This window comes from Pocillopora verrucosa, chromosome 6 (assembly GCF_036669915.1).
Source record: "Pocillopora verrucosa isolate sample1 chromosome 6, ASM3666991v2, whole genome shotgun sequence".
Lineage (NCBI taxonomy): Eukaryota > Metazoa > Cnidaria > Anthozoa > Scleractinia > Pocilloporidae > Pocillopora > Pocillopora verrucosa.
The window spans coordinates 23,914,784-23,936,746 of record NC_089317.1 but is presented as its reverse complement, the minus strand read 5'-3'; the positions used below and the strand labels follow the sequence as shown (position 1 = coordinate 23,936,746).

The following is a 21,963-nucleotide window of genomic DNA, read 5'->3' as shown; positions in this document are numbered from 1 at the left end:
AAGAAGTAGTAAAAATAAGGCCTGAAGAAAAAAATTCAGGCCTACACGGGATTTGAACCCGTGACCTTTGCAATACCGTTGCACTGCACAATGTGTCGTGAATTTAAGTTGTTCACTGGCAAATGTCTTTTCATCGGAGAAAACCTAAGCAGTCAGTGTGACAACCAAACACGTAATTGAATCGAGAATATACCGTTTAAACACAAGATGTAATTCGTGGAGAATATTTAAAGCAAAGAAACAGATATGCAACATGGCAGTCGACGCAGAACGTAAATACTGCCGGTTGATCTTTTCAATCTTCGCAAAAAACTAACCATAAGGCAAAAACAAGATTACTCTTCAAATATTCTTTATGTAAATGCTTTGCGCGATTTTCAGCAGAGTCAGCAAAATTTTCCTTTCCAAAACAAACACTCCTGTAATGATTTCGTGTTAGGCCTTTAGCTGTCGATGTGTGCGTTGTAAGTACATGAAGGAACGGTACACAAAACACGCGTCAACTTCTAAATGATAAAACATTCCCTGCAGATCTTTCTAATTTCGACAGATCTTAGCGACGAGGTCTTCACGAAGGACATGATCCATTTAACTGGGTAGATGGGATCAAAGCTCTTTGTCACTACCATTCTTAGTGTGTGTTAATGTTGGGTTGATTACTTTGCAACATTTACTTTGCGGCAGCCAAATACCACGTCATGATTGACATGAAAGACAACACCCTACGCTCTGATTGGTGGAAACATACTCCTATGGTGCGAGTAACATACCACTCTATGTGCTTACATAAAGCTATTGAAATATTAAAAAAATAATGATAACTCAAAAACAGGCACTCTAGGGGCCTCAGGGCTGTGATTTGATCGGTTATACATACATAGGCGATCTGAGGCGATCTGGTTTGTGTAAGATACATACCCTAATGCAGCGATCTGATTGATGCGAGCAACATACCACTCTATACGCTGACATAGAGTAATTTTTTCCCCCCAAAAAAGTATGACTTTAAGATAGGCACTCCAGGGGCCCCAGGGCCTATTACTTTTCTTGCTGCCTTTTTTTCTTGTAGGCGCTCTTTTTGACGGCGCAGACTTCCCGCCAAAGGGTAAAATCAGCGGAAATTAAGAAGCGCATGCGTTAGAGGACGAGAATTCCAAGATGGCGCATACGAGTCTCGAAAAGTATTTAGATCAGGTTAGGAAGCGATTTCGTTGATAGTTTTATATTAAAAGAAAGAAGAAAAAAAGAAGGAAAACAACCGAGAGCTGCACTTACTTTCATGCTTGAACTTTCCCAATAGGTGAAAAAGGGACTTGTTTCCAAAAGTAGCGACATTCTAGCGGTAAGATTGTTTGCACACTATCGTAAGATTAATGGAAGGTTTTTCCAATTTAAAATTAAAATTTTCGCAGACCGGGATACAGTTGCGCAGTTGTTGCCTTTTATTTAAAGCAAATAAAAATTGAGCATAAGATATCAAAGGAATAGGAAGCAACTTTTCCTTTTTACTGACTCTTGCAATTAATTATACTAGTGAATATTTTGCCTATGCTCATTATGATGTATAATAATATTTAAACATTATCAAATATTTATGTGCTTGTAGGAACTATTTTCCTTTTGTCATCCACACATAGCAAGTCCAAGACTCCAGGTAAAACCATTACAGATTCCTTACTTTGGGGATAATTTGTATAAGTAAATAATAGAATAATGGATAGTCTTGAGGGCATGATATGATTGGTGCTCAAACTCCAAATATCCTTTGCCTTTCACCTTCAATCAATGCATGTGGGATTTGAGTTGAAATTTTTGTATTTGCTGCAGGAATGAATGAGTGAAAATGATCTTTTTGTGCTATATTATCTCACTGTTTTAGTGTATACTAAAATAATTCTTCACTTCAGTATTGGTGGCTTGGGTAAGATATTTCCCTTGCTCCTTCTTGGCTGGGTAAATATCCACCTTTAGCCACCTCCACTATGGTCAACACTTGTTAATTATCACATTATGCAGACAGCCCTGCTTGCACTTTTATTGGAAAACATTATGAAAAAATCCCTGTGGGAGGGCTTTGTGCAATGGGGTTAATAGGGCTGGAACAAGGTCTGTGCAAGATAAACAGAATGGAAAAAAGCAGGAAGATGGGAAGAAAGAGAGAGAAGGACAGACACATGATAAAATGCCTACTGACTGAGATATGGGTTGTCAGGTGGGATAGGAAGATATTTTGCTCTCTGTCATTATGTGTAAACTGAGCACAATAAGGTGCATATGTCATGTCTTTCAGTGAAATATTTCCAATCAGGCCTTCCCAATTAGTGTATGCCTGACTCATGAAGAGTTGCTGGTGCTTTTGAGATTGCATCAGTGTTTAGTTGTTTTATTGTAAATTATAAAAGGAACTAGTTTTTGAGGGACATAAAATTAAAAAAATGTAAATATACCAGTATATACATTTTTTTAAACAACTTACCATTTTATTATGTCAGGTTTAGTTGGTTTGTATTTTTGTCAGTTACCAGATGCACAGCTGCAATGTGAAAGATGGTTTGAACCACCATATGATGAAATGGTAGCATATCATCTCAGGTAAACTATGCCTTTCAAACTCATCTCGATAAATGGGAGTTATGGGCTCATGGTTTTACGAGGAAGGAAACTAAACAAGATATTCTTCTATTTATATTGTTTTTTTGCAGAGCTATTTGGGCTGTGGCCAATGGTGATTATGTTGAAGCACGATCTTCCCAAGCAGTTGTTGTCCAATATCTTTCTTTGAAAACCCAAAATACAAAAAATTCTTGTTAGATGGTTTTGGAAGTTTTGGAGGGAACAGCTCTTAATATGCTGTGACACACAATCTTTTTCCCTCACAATTTTTCAAATTGCAGTAGTCCAAAAATAATTTGTTTTAATAATAGGCAGGTAATTATTTCTCCTCCCTGTATGTTCTTATTGTCCGTTTACACTTTCAAAAATTTTTTACACTTCTTACATGCTTGTATATATTTATTGTAACATTCTTGCCACTCAGTTGAAAATGACCAAAGTTTAGTCAAAATGTTGTATTTTACTATTAATTTTTACCATCAAAATTTTTACCAAATTGTTATTGATAGAAATGTTAATGTTTTAATTTTCTAAGTATTCATTTTTTTATGTGCAAGTTTGTATTATTTTTTAATGACTTAATGATTTATGCAAAACTGGCCTAGTGTTAGTTTATGATAATCCTTTAATCAGCAGTTGGGTTACTGATTCCTTAGCATTGATACTATTAAAATCAATCAAACAAACATATTGCATTGTTGACCCAGTACAAGAAAAGTAGTGGGGAAAGAACCTTAAGTCATAGCAGCACCTAAAATGTTTTTGTTGGAAAAATCTCAGTGTATGCTTGTTGTAACCTTTGTTTTGTACTTGTTAACTGTTTGCATATTATCCAATCTATCTTTTACCTTAACAAATAGTAAGTCTTTCACCCGTGCTTTTCAGAGTCAAAAAGATGAGAACTGGTATGTTTATTAACAAGTAATCCTACAAATTAATTTACTATTAGAAATGATTTAGATCAGATTTAATGCCTAACCAGCCACAGGATAGAAATCCTGAACATCCTTGTTATTAATTGAGAGTGGAAATGTGACACAGCTAAGTCTTTTTCCATGTAAGAACATGTTCTACACACTGTAATGACATGAGATGATTATGAAGCAGTGTAGTAGAAAGGAAAAGCAGCAGTCATCTTAAAGTTTTTTGCAAGTGTGATCTTTTAGAGTTGAATACAGGAGATAACTCTTGTGTACTTAAAGACTCTGTCACTGTTTAGTTTATCCTGGTTATGAAAGGTGGCTGAGACAGAATTTCTCCTTACCATATCAATACAATATCATGCAGACTAGTGATGAGAATAAAGAAATTGTCAATTACAGGATTATTTTTTGATCCAATATCAAATTCTCTAAACCAACATCATAAGAATTGTATGGCAGACAGTAAGGAGAATTACCAATGAGATCTTGGAGGTGAATGGGTAAAGCCTTGAGGATTTCATCAAGTTCCCCTAGTCTGTCTGCTTGCTGGTATCCAAGTATACTTCAGAGCAGAGAAATGCCTGAATAATTATGGATGCTATGTTTTGCTTTTACCAATGCCATCTCATTTGACAAGGGATTGTAATCTTTATTCTGTCTCTGGAAATATTAACCTTGGTGATATTAACCTTTTTTCTTCACCAGGGCATTGCCATTAATGAATGTTGTCACATTAGATCTGAGACTTTTTGCCATGCAGGTACTACTGTTTAAAATATGTTGTGCTTACTAAGAATAATAATTATTTTCACTTCAATTCTTAATTACATATTTAGTTCCAAAGAATATGTCACTTTATCCAAAAGGAATTCTGTGATGGCAGAATTTCATTGTATTTAAAATTTTATCGGTAATAAAGTAATTTTACCCTAAAATCAAAACCTGAAACAACTTTTTCAGAACTGTTTCATTGTCAGTGATGTTAATTAGCCATATACCACTTTAAACAATAAATAGGCCCATGTTTTCAGCTTGCATAAAGTAATAAATGAGTAAAGTAATTTTATGGGGCTTGGTGGCATAAGTGATGCCAGAACATGCCTTTCAAGAGTTATCATGTTTTGTCATTTTAAAATTAGTTAATAATATTGGAATTATAATTGGTGATTTTGACAGGCAGACAAGCAGCAAGTAAGAAAGGGACTGGGCAAACCTGGAGAAATGTTGGAGAAGGCGGCAGAAGTAATGATGGGGTGTTTCAGGGTCTGTGCAAGTGATAGGTCAGTTCATTGAGCTTGCCAGCTCTCACAGTTGTTTTGTTCAGGGAACTATATGGCTTATCTGCAATATTGCCATACTGTTAGTCATTTATTATTCAACTGCACAAAGTAAAGAACAAATAACACACAAATAGAGTACTAATATCCTGCAATATTGTATGGTTATAGGCAGTTATTTTTTATTGTCAAAAAATCTGTTTAACTAGTTGGCTGCATGCACTATGCTTCTCTACCTGCTTTGCTTTTCCCATCCTACAAGAAATGAACAGAAAGATTCAGCAGAAAAAAAGGAATTGGATAATAAATAACTTATTAGACCTTTTGATATGTAGTATTACTGGGTATTTTTACTCGTTGTTTGTATTTTGACTCACCCTACAGGCTGGTAAAAATACAGCACAACTCCTAAAAATATTCAGTGATACTATACACCAAAACGTTTAATAAGATATATGTATTTACCTCATTGTTGCCTGCCAACCATTTAATGGGACATGTAAGAGCAATATTATTTTCATTTGAGTGTAGTCTTGGTGGTTTTGCTTTATAATACTCTCTGAATAGTCAAGAAAGTTGCACCAATCTCAACATAAATAAAAAACTCTGATGCATTTAAATGGCTCTATGCTTTTTTGTTTGTCATACTTAAATGAGTGGATATTTATCATTTTACTCTGTAGTCGTTCATCACTTGAGGTATCTAAGAAGTGGGGCATGCTTGCACTTGTAAATCATTTATTCAAGATCTATTTCAAGGTACTACTTCAATGAGTTTATTTTATATTTCAGTTCTGTGATAATCTGTACAGCAGTTTTAAAATAATATACAGGAGAAATTTATGCACTTCTGAGTGGCTGGAAACAAGTGCATTTTTTATGTAACATGTCAAATGTGACACGAGATGGTTGCACAAGTTTTGATCTCTCCTAGAAACAACTGAGATGTTTATATCACATGCAAACTCAGTTTCCTCTTGACATACTTTGAATTTTAACTTGATTACACAGTGCAAGTTTATTTTCTCACTTATAGGAAGGGGCAATTAAAAAAAAAGGGCTCACCAAGCATCCATATAAAAGGTTCTTTCTTCATTATGATGAAATAAAGAACAGACATTCTCTGTTTCCATTTGTTTTTGCTTGCCCTCCAGATCAATAAACTTCACTTATGCAAGCCTCTTATCAGAGCAATAGACAGTGCACCCATAAAAGACCAGTTTAAACTGGCTCATCTGGTTACATACAGGTATGGAGATGGTTATATGTATGTTGCATAGACAAAAGTACATCTACTAGCAGTGTTCTTGACTAATAAATCTCCCCCCCCCCCTCTCTCTTAAAAGGAAACCCAGCTCCCTTTCCCTTCCAAAACAAAAACTCTGAAATTAGTAGTGGTGTTGTGTCTACCCAGCTACTTCAAGTAAAGTAATCGTGCGTTTTTCTTCTCTTCTGATTTTCGTCAGATACTTTGTAGGAAGAAAAGCTATGTTTGACAGTGATTTTAAAGCTGGTAGGTATGCTATATTGAACAGCTTAACCCTTAAACTCCCAGAAGTGATTAACATGAAACTTCTCTCTATAATATCCATACAAATTCAGCAAACAGGTAATGAGAATGTTCAAACTTATCAGGTAAAAGCTGCTATCTTGATCTGGCGCTAAGTTGTCATAACTAATTTACAAGGAAATGTGTAGCAGTTAGAGGGGACAATTAACAATCAGATGTTGGGAGTTAAAGGGTTAACGACATTTGTGTCTTTTTATATTTATTTACTCTCAGCCGAAACCTTTGAATTTTTATTTCAAGAGGACTACACTACACAGTTTATTGTGACTGTGGACTGCGCCATGAACTTTTTTTCGCACAACGAGTACGCATTAGTAAAAGATTAATGATAAGAAATACGAAAACATTCGTGACGCAGAGCGAAATTAAAAGTTCATATGTTAGCTATCAGGAATGTAAAATTGATCAGCAATCATGTTGAGTGTATTAATCAAAGCTGTTTTTTCTGTTCTTGATTTTTCAGCTGATGAATATCTATCATTTGCATTTGAACGCTGCTGTATATCCTCCAGTAAGAACAAAAGGTAATCTTCATCTGGTACTGATCTGCTGTGTGGATATTTGGAACTTCAAACAACAACATTCCAATAACATAATTACATATTTTTTGTTGCAAACTTAAAAGAGAAAAATTTTATAATTTAATAACAAAAACACGAGTTTTAAAAATTATACCTTGTTACTAAAGGGAAGGTACGTCAATTAGCAAAGGCGGTAAGTTTTTTTAAGAAACTGTGGTGCTGCGTCGATGGGAGAGTACAACATGGTAATCTAGTGTTATCAACTAAGTTGATAACGTAAATTGGCCACCGTAAAGAGTTTAAAGGCTGACGTTTCGAGCGTTAGCCCTTCATCAGAGTGTCAATTGGTAATCTACTATCTCTCAGAACTGATTCTCGTGTTCGTTTTCTGTAAGATGTCTGTACATTATCGTATTTACTCAAGTAAGTGCCGCCCTGAATAGGCCGCATTTGGGACAGAAAGTTGCAATGCGTCACCCCCGAATTAGCAGGTCTTTTGCGACATGGAAGTTGAGTGAAGGCACAGCTGGTAATGCAAGCGAAAAATCCAGAAGATACAGATGGTGACGATCAAAATATGCCTCTGTGTTGGTGTAAAATTTTCATACAGATTTTGAAATAGCTAGTATACCGTTAGATTCAGAGAGGACATTTCTTCATCGCATCCAATTTGTGCCGAATAAGCACCGCCCTTGAATACGCGCCACATTTGACGCGTGAAAAAAATTAACCCTTTACCTCCCATGAGTGACTTAGAGAGAATTTCTCCTTACAGTATCAATACAATATCAAGCATAGAAGTGATGAGAATGAAAAAAATATTGATTAGGCGATCATTAGTTTATATAAAAATAAATTCTCCAAATTGACATCATAATAATTGTAAGGCAGACAGTAAGGAGGATTTCTATTGAGATCTTGGGAGTTAATGCGCCGCGACGCTTATTTGAGTAACTTCGGTATGCAGTAAAAAATTAACGAGAGTGAAAATACCTACCAGTGAGAGGGTGTCTTTTTTGAAGGAACACCAAATTCTCGTGACTAATATAAAAGGGAACTGTATCCTACTTGAAGTCAGAAACATTGATTAGATATTGGGAACTGAAGGGTTAATACGGAGAAAACTTTCACCATGGCTTCTAATCACACTTTTTTTAAAATTTGCAATATACTTCTCGCAGTGTTATTTGTTAAGATTGAAACACATTTTCACGAATTATTCATGTTTGTTTTTTGTCACCTATCTAGAGCAATCCTAATTTATCTCATACCAGTGAAAATGCTTCTGGTGAGTTATACCTTGTGAACTGAATGAAATCTAGACACTAAGGTCTGATTATTTACATAAAGGTTAGCCGTTGTTTAACAAAACCGCGTATTAAACGATTCTCAGTTAACCTGAACCGTTATCTGAACCCTTTTTTTGTGAATAGCGTTAAGATGGCCAAAAGCTAACAGTGAGAGGACTTTTTTTTTTAATTATATTAAACCTCGTATAGAGAAAGTCCGAGGCCCACTGATTGCATAAAAACGAGGTTCTGGTGAGACTTCGTGTAAATAACTGGCCCTAAGTAACGAAATATCCTTACACTGAATATAGTTTCTTAACTGCTGGGTTTTTTTTTAACATTAGGGCTACATACCAAAAGAGGACTTGCTTTTTAAGTACAATCTAAACCAGTTTGTTGATGTGGTTAAATCTGTCAGGTATGGAGACACACGCAGCAGCTTATAGGACATGAGGCTTGCTAAAATTGATTTGATTTGTTTTTTTGCATTCATTTAAACAAATTTATCCCGGAGTTGTTGTCATTTTCAGAATGGGAAATCTTGCACTTTTAAACGAGACATTAGAGAGAGAACAGGTATTTTGCCAAATTCATATTGATAACTGATTTCTCCTTACAATATCCTTACGCTTTTAAACAGACACCTGACGAGAAAAAAGAAAACGATCGTATTCTGAAAGGTTCTGATCATTAGGAGCCAACTGTAATGTCTATGGAGTTGGCTGCAGCATGAACATGTATTCATTTTGCTGCTTTCCTCATCTTTTATTAAAAGTAAAGTCTGTACTCAAGCCTATTGGCTCACCCAGCTGTAGCTTATCCTGGTTTCCATGTAGCGAAGCGACAAGAAGTATTACCACTACCAGTCTAGTGCTCTGACCACTGGGCAGTGCGTTTTCCACTCCTCTCATATTATATCAAATATAAATTGCCTTTTTTCAATTTTTCAGGGATTTTTCATCCAGTGTGGTGTTTACTGACCTTATCCTGGAGATAAGCTAAAGATTATAACATATAGGAACTTATTCAAGAAAGTGTAAGTTTTTGAGGTCTTGAATAAATATTTTTATCTATCGAAGTGTCTTTTGCAGGTACAAATTAAACGGAACTGTCACACTCTTCTGTTTTTCTAAACTGACTTTTAAGAAAATGTTGAAGTCTTAAAAACTTTCATCGAACTTTTGTGTCTAAATGGTTTCGTTTTGGAGTAAAATAGCACTCGAGATAAACTCGTCTTCAATCCTAGATTAGAGAAAGGTGTTTTTTCGTCTTGTTACAAGCGTGGGACAAAGAAAAAAATTCTGAGTCCCATGGGGAATGGAACCTCAGACCTTCGGATTCCGCGCTCCGATGCTCTACCCACTGAGCCATAGAGACTCTACGGATGACCGAGGTCTACTACCAAGTTCATATGACACGTATCCTGCATACTGCTAAGACAAGCGAAAAAAACATCTTTCTCTGTTTCTTTACCGAGCTCAAAACATACCATCTCTCTTACTCTTTAATCCCGGATGACTTTCGACGCTCTGTTGGATATTACTTGGATATATAGGGTAACTTCTCCTTACAATTTAGATACGTTAATACACAGGTGACTAGAATGAACAAACTTATCAACCCTTTGATCCCTTAGAGTAACTAGCATCTAATTTCTCCTTACAATAGCACTCTTGAATCACACGTTAAGGTCATGAGAAAAACAGAAATGATCACCAACTAAACAAGCTCTTGTTTTTTAAACAAATTCCCCTTGTCTGCACCTTAGGAAATGTATAGAGAACTGTGTGGAGAATCTACATACTGATGTTGGGAAGTAAAGGGTTAACTGAGGGGTTTTACACGGACATGATAACACCAAATTCTCAGTAATCGCGTAAAGGAAATATATGGCTGCCAGAAGAGAGAATTTCGTTATAGATCCTGTAAACCGACTTAGATGATTGTGTTTATACGTATTCTCAGGGCTCTTCTTCTGAATACTCACCAGTTATCTTTGGATGCGTTTGTTGTGGCTCTCAGAGCTATGCAGGTAAGGAATAATTGGAAAGATGACTGACTGAATAATAAAATAAAAATACCATTTTATGATTGTTTCGTTTCAGACATCTTAAGGCATTTTCTAAAATCTCATAGATAGTCCCAAAGTTGTCTTCTGCAGTTTCGTAAGACGTCGAGAGGAAGTGGTCTTGCCATAAGACAAGCTTGGAAAACAAAAGCTGGAAATCAGAAACACACAAAAAATGTCTCAGTCTTGTTTTAAATACTACCTGCTGATAGGCCAACTCTTCCCAAAATTACATCGGCCCTATTCGGAAGAGCCGTTTTGGCAATTTGAAAATTCGTGCCTTCTTCTACCGCTCATTTCTCGAGATTTCCATTGCTTTTATTGATGCAATTTTAACCTTAAAGCCTCGTCTGTGCAAATACGGGCTTTAATGCGAAGTAATCAGTCGGAAGTAATCAGTAGTAAATTCATTTACATCTGTTTTGTTATTTCCATGTCAATCTATTCCAGGTTTGATCCATCATGTCCATCAAGTTGTACGACGGAAGCGGTTTGAGCCAGGAGTTTTCAGATTCAGAGAAGAACCTGAAAAAGGATGGTGTTTCCTTCGTAAAAGCCATTGTTAGTTCGGGAACCTGGATCTTCTACACCTACGCAAACTACAATAACGCACAAAATGGTGCTGGCCCATCTAACTACAAAGTTGTCAAGCCTGGACCAGAAGTAAAGATCTCGAGTGTGAATGGCTCCATGCTCCTCCTTCCGGACCAGGTAGAAGGAGTCGTTCTGTTCGAGCATAGCTTCTACGGTGGAACCAACAAGGTACTCAAAATACATAAGCTCTCAATAATCAGCAGCTCACGCTCTCTGTAAAAAGCGCTCTGCTCTGTCTTACAATTCTCGTAAGACAAAAAGAAGAAATCAGCAGTAAGTAGCAATCAGTTCTAAATGGATTATAGGATAGTGTGGCATCATAGCACATGATGGTTTTTTTCATTTTCTTAATTTTGAACAAGGATTTTTAGTTATTTTGGTTGGAAATTGGCCGTGAGTGAACTCGGGCCTGGAATCGTTTTTCTAAAAAGTAGATTATTTCCGATAAATAATCATCAAAGTCACTTAGACGGAGGCAAATAAGATAGCTTGTTTCCACATGGATTCATATTCATAAGGAATCACAAACAGATCATCTATACATCATACAGACACTTGATCTAAGTGACGGGCGCAAGAGGCATTGAAAAGCGATCCGATTGTTGTAAGAGTATAACTGATTATTTTGTCCCCATACCCCTGCCTTTCCCTTCGATACCAATCGGCGTATGTTTCGTGACAATGTGTAGCACTTTTTCCCAGTTAACGTCATAGCTCTGGTTCGTGCCAGATCTCCCTTCGCAGTTCCTGGAAGAATATTTAGTGCATTTCGAAAATTAATGTCAAATGAGGAGTTTAACCAGATTTAAAACTTTTCTCAAAAGACACTCCTGCAAACGAGCTTATTCTTTTACTTTGTGTCTTAGGGGTTAGATGCTAGTACAAAATTATTTCTTTTGAAAGATGTTTCTCCTTTATCTGGGTTCTATTGTTTCCACAATTTCGTGCAGTGGTTTAAAGAAAGTTGCCCAGATCTGAACTCCTTTTTCTCAACCGGGAAAGTTGGAGGAGTCTCCTCTACCATCGTGTTATCCAAGAACGAGAAGTTTGCAGCCTTCACCAAAACCAACTATCAGGAGTTGCAACAGCAACTGGAGCCAGGCAAATGGTATGCAAGTCCAGACGACATGAATTTCCCCAACGACCGAATGCAGACCTCTGCAAGATGTGAGATGACCAATCTGACCTGGCTCTTCGCTTGCATTTCGTACCAGCTTCTTTCTTTTCTTTTCGTGTTTTGCTTTGTTCATTTGTTTTTTTAGTTTTTGGCCTTATTGTTTTCTTTTGATTGATGAAAAGTTAGCAAAATAAGATTTTGTCAATTCAGCTCAGCACTTTAAGTCATTAGAGATGAGTCAAATAAAAGAAGTTTACTGCAAAAGGTTGGCATTTTTATTTTTTATTAAGAAAGAGCTTTTTTTTAGGCGAAATGGATGTGATCTCACCCTATGGATGTGTTTAGTACTGCATAATTCGGATTTTAATTTGTACCAAAGCAGCGTTTTTAAGAAAAGGAGAGCAAAAATTGCAATTTTCAACCGCTTTTTCCCGTGACCAGAGTGTAAGATAGAGTCTGTGATATTGAAATGAAAGTCAACAGTTATCAAACGCATCACAGAAATATTCACTATTTGAAGGACTGGCTAGAATTTTGACCGAGCACTTCTCACAAAGACAACAAAGTAATGCCATTACTATGAATATGTCAAAATCGTATATGGGAGCTGCGGATTAAGGAATAAATCTGAAAGCGATCTTTACAGTGATGAACACCACTCAAGAAGTGGTGAAAATAAGGTCTAAAGAAAAAATTCAGGCCTGCACGGGATTTGAACCCGTGACCTTTGCAATACCGTTGCTCTGCACAATGTGTCGTGAATTTAAGTTGTTTACTGGCAAATGTCTTTTCATCGGAGAAAGCCTAAGCAGTCAGTGTAACAACCAAACACGTAATTGAATCGAGAATATACCGTTTAAATACAAGAAGTAAATCGTGGAGAATATTTAAAGCAAAGAAACAGATATACAACATGGCAGTCGACGGAGAACGTAAATACTGCCGGTTGATCTTTTCAATCTTCGCAAAAAACCAACCATAAGGCAAAAACAAGATTACTCTTCAAATATGCATTATGTAAATGCTTTGCGCGATTTTCACCAGAGTCAGCAAAATTTTCCTTTCCAAAACAAACACTCCTGTAATGATTTCGTGTTAGGCCTTTAGCTGTCGATGTGTGCGTTGTAAGTACATGAAGGAACGGTACACAAAACACGCGTCAACTTCTAAATGATAAAACATTCCCTGCAGATCTTTCTAATTTCGACAGATCTTAGCGACGAGGTCTTCACGAAGGACATGATCCATTTAACTGGGTAGATGGGATCAAAGCTCTTTGTCACTACCATTCTTAGTGTGTGTTAATGTTGGGTTGATTACTTTGCAACATTTACTTTGCGGCAGTCAAATACCACGACATTATTGGCATGAAAGACAACACCCTTACACTCTGATTGGTGGAAACATACTCCTATGGTGCGAGTAACGTACCACTCTATGTGCTTACATAAAGCTATTGAAATATTACAAAAATAATGATAACTCAAAAACAGGCACTCTAGGGGCCTCAGGGCTGTGATCTGATCGGTTCTACATACATAGGCGATCTAAGGCGGTCTGATTTGTGTAAGATACATACCCTAATGCAGCGATCTGATTGATGCGAGCAACATACCACTCTATACGCTGACATAGAGTAATTTTTTTCCCAAGATAGTCTGACTTTAAGATAGGCACTGCAGGGGCCCAAGGGCCTGTTACTTTTCTTGCTGCCTTTTTTTCTCGCAGGCGCTCTTTTTGACGGCGCAGACTTCCCGCCAAAGGGTAAAATCAGCGGAAATTAAGAAGCGCATGCGTTAGAGGACGAGAATTCCAAGATGGCGCATATGAGTTTTGAAAAGTATTTAGATTAGGTCAGGAAGCGATTTCGTTGATAGTTTTGTATTAAAAAAAAAAAAAGAAGAAGAAGGAGAAGAAATAAACAACCGAGTGATGCACTTACTTTCATGCTTGAACTTTCCCAATAGGCGAAAAAAGGACTTGTTTCCAAAAGTGGCGACATTTTAGCGGTAAGATTCAAATTAACCTAAGATCGCACGAAAGCCAATTTTCCTTTCTTCAAATGCACAGGATGTTTGCACACTATCGTAAGATTCAGGGAAGGTTTTTCCAATTTAAAATTACATTTTCGCAGACCGGGATACAGTTGCGCAGTTGTTGCCTGCGCGTCGAACACAACAGCATGTTTTTACCATATGATTGTTTAAGGAAAAGTCTTAATGTATAAAGAAGCACTTAAGGTATGGTCCTGTGATAAACAAGTTAATTTTGTTTTCCCTCGAGTCCTGATGTTTCCCTCGACTTCGTCTTTAGAAAATGTAGGGACCATACATTAAGTGTATATTGTTGCCCTTGCTGTAAAGTCGTGTATCAATTCACAAGTGCCAGTTTATAAATGAAAACTTGATTTATTTAAAGCAAATAAAAATTGAGCATAAGACATCAAAGGAATTGGAAGCAATTTTTCCCTTTTACACTTGTACCAGTGAATATTTCGCCAATGCTCATTATGATGTTTAGTGATATTTAAACAGTTTCAAATATTTATGTACTTGTAGGAACTATTTTCCTTTTGTCCACACATAGAAAGTCCAAGACTGCAGGTAAAACCATTACAGATTACTTACTTTGGGGATAATTTGTATAAGTATATAATAGGATAGTGGATAGCCTTGAAGGTATGCTATGATTGGCACTCAAACTCTAAATATCCTTTACCTTTCACCTTCAATCAATGCATGTGGAATTTGAGTTTACCAATTTTTGTAATTGTTGCAGGAATGAATGAGTGAAAGTAATCTTTTTGTGCTATATTATCTCACTGTGTTAGTGTATACTAAAGCAATTCTTTATTTCAGTATTGGTAGCTTCAGTGAAATATTTCCCTTCCTCCTTGGCTGGGTATCTATCCACCTTTAGCCACCTCCACTATGGTCAATACTTGTTAATCATCATATTATGCAAACAGTCCTGTGTGCACTTTTATTGGAAAACGTCATGAAAAAATCCTTGTGTGAGGGCTTTGTGCAATGGGGTTAATAGGGCTGGGACAAGGTCTGTGCAAGATGAGCAGAATGGAAAAAAGCAAGAGGATAGGAAGAAAGAGAGAGAAGGACAGACACATGATAAAATGCCTACTGACTTAGATATGGGTTGTGTGATAGGAAAATATTTTGCTCTCTGTCATAATGTGTAAACTGAGCACAATAAGGTGCGTATGTCATGACTTTGAGTGAAATATTTCCAACCAGGCCTTTGCAAGGAGTGTATGCCTGATACAAGAAGAGAGATGAAATTCCCTGTTCCTGCTAGTGTTTTTGAGCCTGCATCGCTGTTTAGTTGTTTTATCATTAACTATGAAAGGAACTAGTTTTTAAGGGTATGTTTTCCCATTGTTTCTGAATTTCTTTGCATTTTGAAACAGCTGAAACCTAATTTTTTTAAAGCAACTTACCATTTCATTGTATCAGGTTTAGTTGGTTTGTATTTTTGTCAGTTACCAGATGCACAGCTGCAATGTGAAAGATGGCTTGAACCACCATATGATGAAAGGGCAGCATATCATCTCAGATAAACTATGCCTTTCAAATTCATCCCAATAAATGGGAGTTATGGGCTTGTGGTTTTTATGTGGGAGGAAACTAAACAAGATACTCTTCTATTTATATTGTTTTTTTGCAGAGCTATTTGGGCTGTGGCCAATGGTGATTATGTTGAAGCACAATCTGCCCAAGCAGTTGTTGTCCAGTATCTTTTTTGAAAACCTAAAATACAAAAAATTCTTGTTAGATGGTTTTGGAAGTTTTGGAGGGAACAGTTCTTTATTAGCTGTGACACAATCTTTTTTCCCTCACAATTTTTCACATTGCAGTAGTCTGAAAATAATTTGTTTTGACAATTGGCTGCAATGTCAATTTTTTAATATTCTAAGAATTCACTTGCTTATGTGCAAGTTTGTATTATTTTGTAATTACTTAATGATTCATGCAAAACTGGCCTAGTGTTAGTTTATGATGATTCTTTGATCGGCAGTTGGGTTACTGATCCCTTAGCAATGGTACTATAAAAATAAATCAAAGAAACATATTGCATTGTTAACCCAGTACAAGAAAAGTAGTGTGAAAAGAACCTTAAGTCGTAACAACACCCAATATGTTTTTGGTTGAAAAAACTCAGTGTATGTCTACTGAAACTTTTGTTTTCTACATGTCAACTGTTTGCATATTATCTAATCATCTTTTGTCTTAACAAATAGTAAGTCTTTCACCTGTGCTTTTCAGAGTCAAAAATGTTAACTGACCAGTATGTTTGTTAACAAGTAATCCTAGAAATTAATCAATTATTAGAAATGATTCAGATAAAATTTAATGCCTAACCAGCCACCAGATAGAAATCCTGAACATCCTTGTTATTAACTGAAAGTGGAGATGTGACACAGCTAAGTCTTTTTCTATGTAAGAACATGTTCTATACATTGTAATAACATCAGACAATTACAATGCAGTGAAGTAGAAAGGAAAAGGCTGCAGTCATCTTGTAGTTTTCTGTAAGCACTATCTCTCAGAGTTGAACACAGAAGGTAACTCTTTTGTGCTTAAAGACTTGTAATTGTTTAGTTTATCCTGGTTCTAAAAGGTGACGGAGACAGAATTTCTCCTTACCATATCAATACAATATCATGATGATCAAGCAGACAAGTGTAGAGAATAAAGAAAATTATCAATTAGGGGATCATTTTTTGAACTAATATCAAATTCTCTAAACCAATATCATAGGAATTGTATGGCAGACAGTAAGGAGAATTACCAATGAGATCTTGGAGGTGAATGGGTAAAGCCTTAAGGATTTCATTAAGTTCCCCTAATCTGTCTGCTTGCTTGTATCCATGTGTTCTTCAGGGCAGAGAAAAGCCTGAATAATTATGGATGCTATGTTTTGCTTTTACTAATGCCACCTCATTTGACAAGGGCATATAATCTTTATTCTGTCTCTGGAAATATTAACCTTGGTGATATTATTCTTTATTATTCACCAGGGCATTGCCACTAATGAATGTTGTCACAGTAGATCTGAGACTTTTTGCCATGCAGGTACAACTGTTTAAAATATGTAGTGTTTAGAAGGTTTTGTTTTTTTACTTCAATTCTTAATTAGGTATTTAGTTCCAAAGAATATGTCTCTATATATTTAAAAAAGAATCTCTGACTTCAGGATTTGATTGTATTTACAGTTTTACTGGTTAAAAGGTAATTTTATCCTAAAAACAAAACCTGAAACAACTTTTTCAGATCTCTTTCATTGGCAGTGACTTTTAATTAGCCATATACCACTTTAACCACGAACTAGGCCTGTGTTTTCAGCTTTCAGAAAGTAAAATATGAGTTATTTTATGGGGCTTGATGGCATAAGTGATACAAAACCATGTCTTTCAAAAGTTATCGTGTTTTGTCATTTTAAAAATAATGATAATGATATTGGAATTATAATTGGTGATTTTGACAGGCAGACAAGCAGCAAGTAAGAAAGGGACAGGGCAAACCGGGCGAAATGTTGGAAAAGGCGGCAGAAGTAATGATGGGGTGTTTCAGGGTCGGTGCAAGTGACCGGTCAGTTCATTGAGCTTGTCAGCTCTCGCAGTTGTTTTGTTCACGGAACTGTATGGCTTATCTGCGATACATGTATTGCAATACTGTTAGTCATTTATTATGACATCAGAATGCGTGAGAAATATCATTACACAAGGTATGACGCTGGACTAAAGTGCTGAACCACGAAACAATCAAGCTATGATTTGAAAGGCGTGTAGGTTCTTTATCTTTTTTAATCGAATTTTGCCGTTAAAACATCAAACAACATCGTATATTCAGAAGTGTTGATCTTTTTTGTCCTGTGTATGATTCTTAGTGGGAGTGGTGAACGTATCGGGTCGTTTGGCTTCTTGTTTTAAATATTCGGACTAGAGTATCCATCGCATGCTAAAACTGCACCTAAAACAACCAACCAATTAATTTTCAAAATACGTGTTCGGTTTAATTTACCCCAGGGTAATGAGACTAAGTCCGAGAGAAACGAATCACTCTTTATGATACACCTCAGTGCCAAATGGCTATTGTGAAATATCATTAGGGGGTGGGTGCTTATTCGAGGAATGAGGCTTATTAAAGCTTGGGCACTTATAGTTTAGATATGTGCAAAAAAAAACCACAAGAAAGTGCGATCTGGAATAAGACAACCAAAAATAAGCAATTGTAAGACTAAACTACTTCTCAAATATCCTTTATGTAAATGCTTTGCGCAATTTTCAACCAGGGTCAGTAAAAACTTGCCCTTCCAAAACAAACACTCCAGTGATGATTTCGTGTTAGGCCTTTAGCCGTTGGCGTGTGCGTTCTAAGTGAAGGAAAAGTACACAAATTACGTGTTAACTTCTAAATGGTAAAAAAAAAACATCCCTGCCGTCCTTTTCTAATTCCGACAGATCCTAGCGACGACGTCTTCACGAAGGATGAACCATTCAACTAGCAGGATGATTTCAGGGTTCTTTCTCAATGCCATTCTTAGTGTGCGTCAATGTTGGGTTGATTACTTTGCAACAATTACTTTGGGACCCCAAAATTCCATGACATGATTGTCATGAAAGACAGTACCATGACATAAAAGGCGAGTAAATTTTAATCTAGTTTCCCCTAGGGCAATGAGAAAACGTGTGAGAAGCCATTCTTTTGAAATTGAACCCACTGCGAAATTGGTTATTGAAAAATATCATTACACAAGGTATGACGCTGGGAGAACGTGCTGGAATGCACTTGTTAGAGCGTGGGCACTTATTAGTTTAGAAATGTGAAGAAACAAAATAGAGTGCGAGCTGGAGTGTTACCCTGAAAGCACAAAATAAACAAGCCGTCATCTCCTACTTAAAAGCATGCAAAGGTATGACGCTGGGAGAACGTGCTGGGATAGAGCGTGGGCACTTAGTAGTTTAGAAATGTGAAAAAACAAAATAGAGTGCGAGCTGGAATGCTACCGCGAAACCACAAAATAAACAAGCTGTCATCTCCTACTTAAAAGCATGCAAAGAGATAAAACTCGGAAGCGTTTTTTTCTTTTAGAAAATTGAATTTTGCTGTTTAACTATCGAGCAACATCTTGTTGAGATCAAGTCTTTGAGGACTAATAGCTTGTGACGCGCCAGTTTTCAGCCACCATCTTTTTTTAGCTCTTTTGATTGTCTCTAAGGCATCCATCGCATGCTAAAACTACACCTAAAACTATAAATAATCAAAGAATAGTAAAGTGCGTAAGTTTCTTTTTTATTGTACTGATTGCGCAGAAAAAAAGTCGGTGTCTTCAGCTCGAGGCGGCCAAGAAAACATTTGTACATGAGATCAAGGCTATTTGTGCCACATAGCCAGCCTAGCCAGTCCGCCACTCCAAAATGGCGCCCAATGCCTGAAATCGCATGGCCTCACGATCGACCCCCTCGGGACTGGAAGCTCCCAACTGTTGCACAGACCATTATACAAAACTAAATCTGGACAAAGAACTTTTTATTATCGCACTGTCAGCCTGTGGAACAGTTTAGACAATGATCTTAAACTTTGTAATTCTTCTTCTAATTTTAAGCGTAAACTTAGGTCAAAAATTAATTGTTGCTTTTCTTTCTCCTCGGTCCTAGTTTTTAATCATATCATATATTTTTTATTGTCCTTTTTTAAAGTTTCTTAGTTTTTATCTTACCCATTTTATCGTACCTTCTTAAAGTTTCTTAGTTGTAATTTTCGTAATTATTTTTAGCTTTATAGATTAAACATTTTTATTATTGTAATTATTAATTGTCACTGAAAAGCCCTCTTAAGGAGTGTCAATAAAGTTTGTATTGTATTGTATTATTGTACTGGTCCATAAAAACCCTCGAGAGTGATTACAACAACAACTAGACGATTGGTATGCGTTCTCCTTCGTCGAACGCAACAACCAACCAATTAATTTCAAAATATGTTTTCGATTTGATTTACCTCAGGCTAATGAGACCGAGAGAAACGACTCATTCTTTCTAAATTCACCTGAGTGCCAAATGGCTATTTTAAAATATCATTAGGGGGTGGGTGCTTATTCGGGGAAGAACGCTTATTGGAGCGTGGGCACTTATTAGTTTAGAAATATGAAAAAAACACAAGCGAGTGCGAGCTGAAATAAGACATCCAAGAATAAGTAACCATAAGACAAAACCGAGATTACTGCTCAAATGTGCTTTATGTAAATGCCTTGCGAAATTTTCATCAGAGCAGAAAAACTTTCCCTTCCAAAACAAACACTCCAGTGATGATTTCGTGTTAGGCCTTTAGCTGTGGGAGTGTGCGTTGTAAGTGAAGGAACAGTACACAAAACACGCGTTAACTTCTAAATGGTAAAAATATTCCCTGCCGACCTTTCTAATTCCGACAGATCTTAGCGACGAGGTCTTCACGAAGAACATGAACCAAACACTTTGCTCGAGCGATTCTACGCCGAAATTAATAACAAACATGGTTAAACCACGAAAAGACCATTCCATTCCATCCGGGGAAATCATGTGATTACCTATACTAATAGATGAATGAAAAATAAGTACCGGTTCTAGGTTCAGGTTAAGATTGTGAGGCGAATCCTGATTTGCAAATCAATAAATATCATAATGAAATCAGTTATCTAGGAGTAGAAGATAACAATTAAAATCAGCGATTTTTTTAAAGAGATTTTAAAAGTGCCCATAAACAAGGAATACCTTTAGTCCTCACCAAGTCACGTTTCTGCTTAAAAATTCTCGATGTCGAATCTTTTACGTAACGGAAGGTACGTTAATGAAGCTTGAAAAACACAAAAGGTCTTTAGAAAGAGAAACCTCAGTGTAACCTTAGAGTAACCTTACTATAATGTCAAGCATTGTTTTTGTGCAACCCTGCTGTTTAAGACTTCTGTGTAAAAACTTGTAAACCGATCTGATCTCTGTTTGTTGTGAAGTCGTAAACTAATCGCTGAATGACATGTTCAACCGCAAAATGATCATCATTGGAGCGAGAGGACTTCAATGTACCTTGAATGTGCAATCCTTGTACGATTATAAGGAATTTATAATGAAATATACATGGATCATGCCTCTTTGTTACCTTTGCTGGTACAGGTTTTTACAAGTGTATGAAAAACACTTTCACTGTTGTAGATCACAAACGCCTTACTCTTTTTTTTTCCTTTTTGTTTATTGTTCTTGTGCGAAAAACACTAATTACAGTTCAATTTTGCACGCACTATGCCAGTAACATTTCGTAACTTTGTGTAACGTAGCATGTCGTTAGACCGCATTATTCATCGAAGTTTGTTCAGTTTACCCAGTAAGTCCGCTTGCTGAGCAGAAATTATATTTCATCGTACCGCACGTCGTGCAGCTTCTTCGCCGTTAAGCAGTAATTCAACAGCATCGCAACAAATGTAAGTTTTGTATGGCGTAGTTTTCCTAAGCGTATTTAGTATTAGGCGTATTTAGCTTAATTTACTTTTGTAATAAGTATTCGCTCGCTAATTTGTTTGCATTTTTAACCGATCCGATCCGATCAATACCAACTTGTGTCAGCATTTGTTGAGATTAAATATATTGTAAAGTCGCGTTAAAAACTCTCTGATTGATTTGCTGAGAGTTAGTCGCCCATGGCAGCCACATCACTAATTTGCGTTAGGGAATATCTAGCGTGCTGTTGCCTTCACTGTTTTGCTTCACAATCTTGAAAAAGAGAAAATCAAAGAAATGCATAAGTAAAAAATAGGTATTTACAAAGATAAAAATGTAGAATGTATAGAAAAGAGGAATAAACAAGTAAACGAATAAAAAAATACACGTTATGTTAAAGGCCTCTTTAAATAAAATGTCTTTAGCAATTTCTTAAAAGTGTTGATGTTCGTGCATATCTTCGTTGTCTCTGAAAGACGAGTGTCTATAGTCAGCTCTTATAATATCATA

At 36.4% G+C, this 21,963-nt stretch overlaps 2 protein-coding genes and 1 long non-coding RNA gene across 7 annotated transcripts; all 3 read left to right on the top strand.

The window, feature by feature from the left end:
- The first annotated feature begins 1,152 nt into the window (after positions 1-1,152).
- Positions 1,153-10,227, top strand: LOC136281559 (PCI domain-containing protein 2-like). 2 transcript variants are annotated; one of them, XM_066168188.1, is made up of 17 exons: positions 1,153-1,194; positions 1,301-1,342; positions 1,607-1,654; positions 2,519-2,592; positions 2,703-2,768; positions 3,477-3,518; positions 4,242-4,296; positions 4,713-4,816; positions 5,497-5,572; positions 5,968-6,062; positions 6,280-6,326; positions 6,847-6,907; positions 8,153-8,192; positions 8,538-8,611; positions 8,724-8,769; positions 9,144-9,229; positions 10,159-10,227. In XM_066168188.1, exons 1-16 carry the CDS (start codon positions 1,159-1,161, stop codon positions 9,171-9,173), a joined length of 936 nt encoding a protein of 311 aa, XP_066024285.1. In that variant the 5' UTR covers positions 1,153-1,158; the 3' UTR covers positions 9,174-9,229; positions 10,159-10,227. The 2 variants fall into 2 exon arrangements, with proteins under 2 accessions (XP_066024285.1, XP_066024286.1); XM_066168189.1 differs by lacking the exon at positions 10,159-10,227 and adding an exon at positions 9,708-9,758.
- Positions 10,090-12,225, top strand: LOC136281560 (uncharacterized). Its single transcript, XM_066168190.1, has 3 exons — positions 10,090-10,225; positions 10,712-11,023; positions 11,722-12,225. Exons 2-3 carry the CDS (start codon positions 10,724-10,726, stop codon positions 12,115-12,117), a joined length of 696 nt encoding a protein of 231 aa, XP_066024287.1. The 5' UTR covers positions 10,090-10,225; positions 10,712-10,723; the 3' UTR covers positions 12,118-12,225.
- Positions 12,226-13,790: 1,565 nt separating this feature from the next.
- Positions 13,791-19,944, top strand: LOC136281561 (uncharacterized). 4 transcript variants are annotated; one of them, XR_010717861.1, is made up of 7 exons: positions 13,791-13,981; positions 14,531-14,575; positions 15,654-15,719; positions 16,359-16,426; positions 17,008-17,062; positions 17,475-18,632; positions 19,303-19,944. It is a non-coding gene; the product is annotated as an uncharacterized lncRNA (long non-coding RNA). The 4 variants fall into 4 exon arrangements; XR_010717860.1 differs by having other exon boundaries at positions 17,475-17,578; positions 18,451-19,936; XR_010717859.1 differs by having other exon boundaries at positions 17,475-17,714; positions 18,451-19,936.
- The last annotated feature ends 2,019 nt before the right edge of the window (positions 19,945-21,963 follow it).

Excerpts from the sequence above, each read along its gene's own strand:
- LOC136281559 (XM_066168188.1), top strand. The coding sequence starts at position 1,159 with ATGGCGCATACGAGTCTCGAAAAGTATTTAGATCAG. Across the intron at positions 1,195-1,300 it reads TCGAAAAGTATTTAGATCAG|GTGAAAAAGGGACTTGTTTC; the intron begins GTTAGGAAGCGA and ends CTTTCCCAATAG. Across the intron at positions 2,593-2,702 it reads ATGGTAGCATATCATCTCAG|AGCTATTTGGGCTGTGGCCA; the intron begins GTAAACTATGCC and ends GTTTTTTTGCAG.
- LOC136281560 (XM_066168190.1), top strand. The coding sequence starts at position 10,724 with ATGTCCATCAAGTTGTACGACGGAAGCGGTTTGAGCCAGGAGTTTTCA. Across the intron at positions 11,024-11,721 it reads TCTACGGTGGAACCAACAAG|GGGTTAGATGCTAGTACAAA; the intron begins GTACTCAAAATA and ends TTTGTGTCTTAG.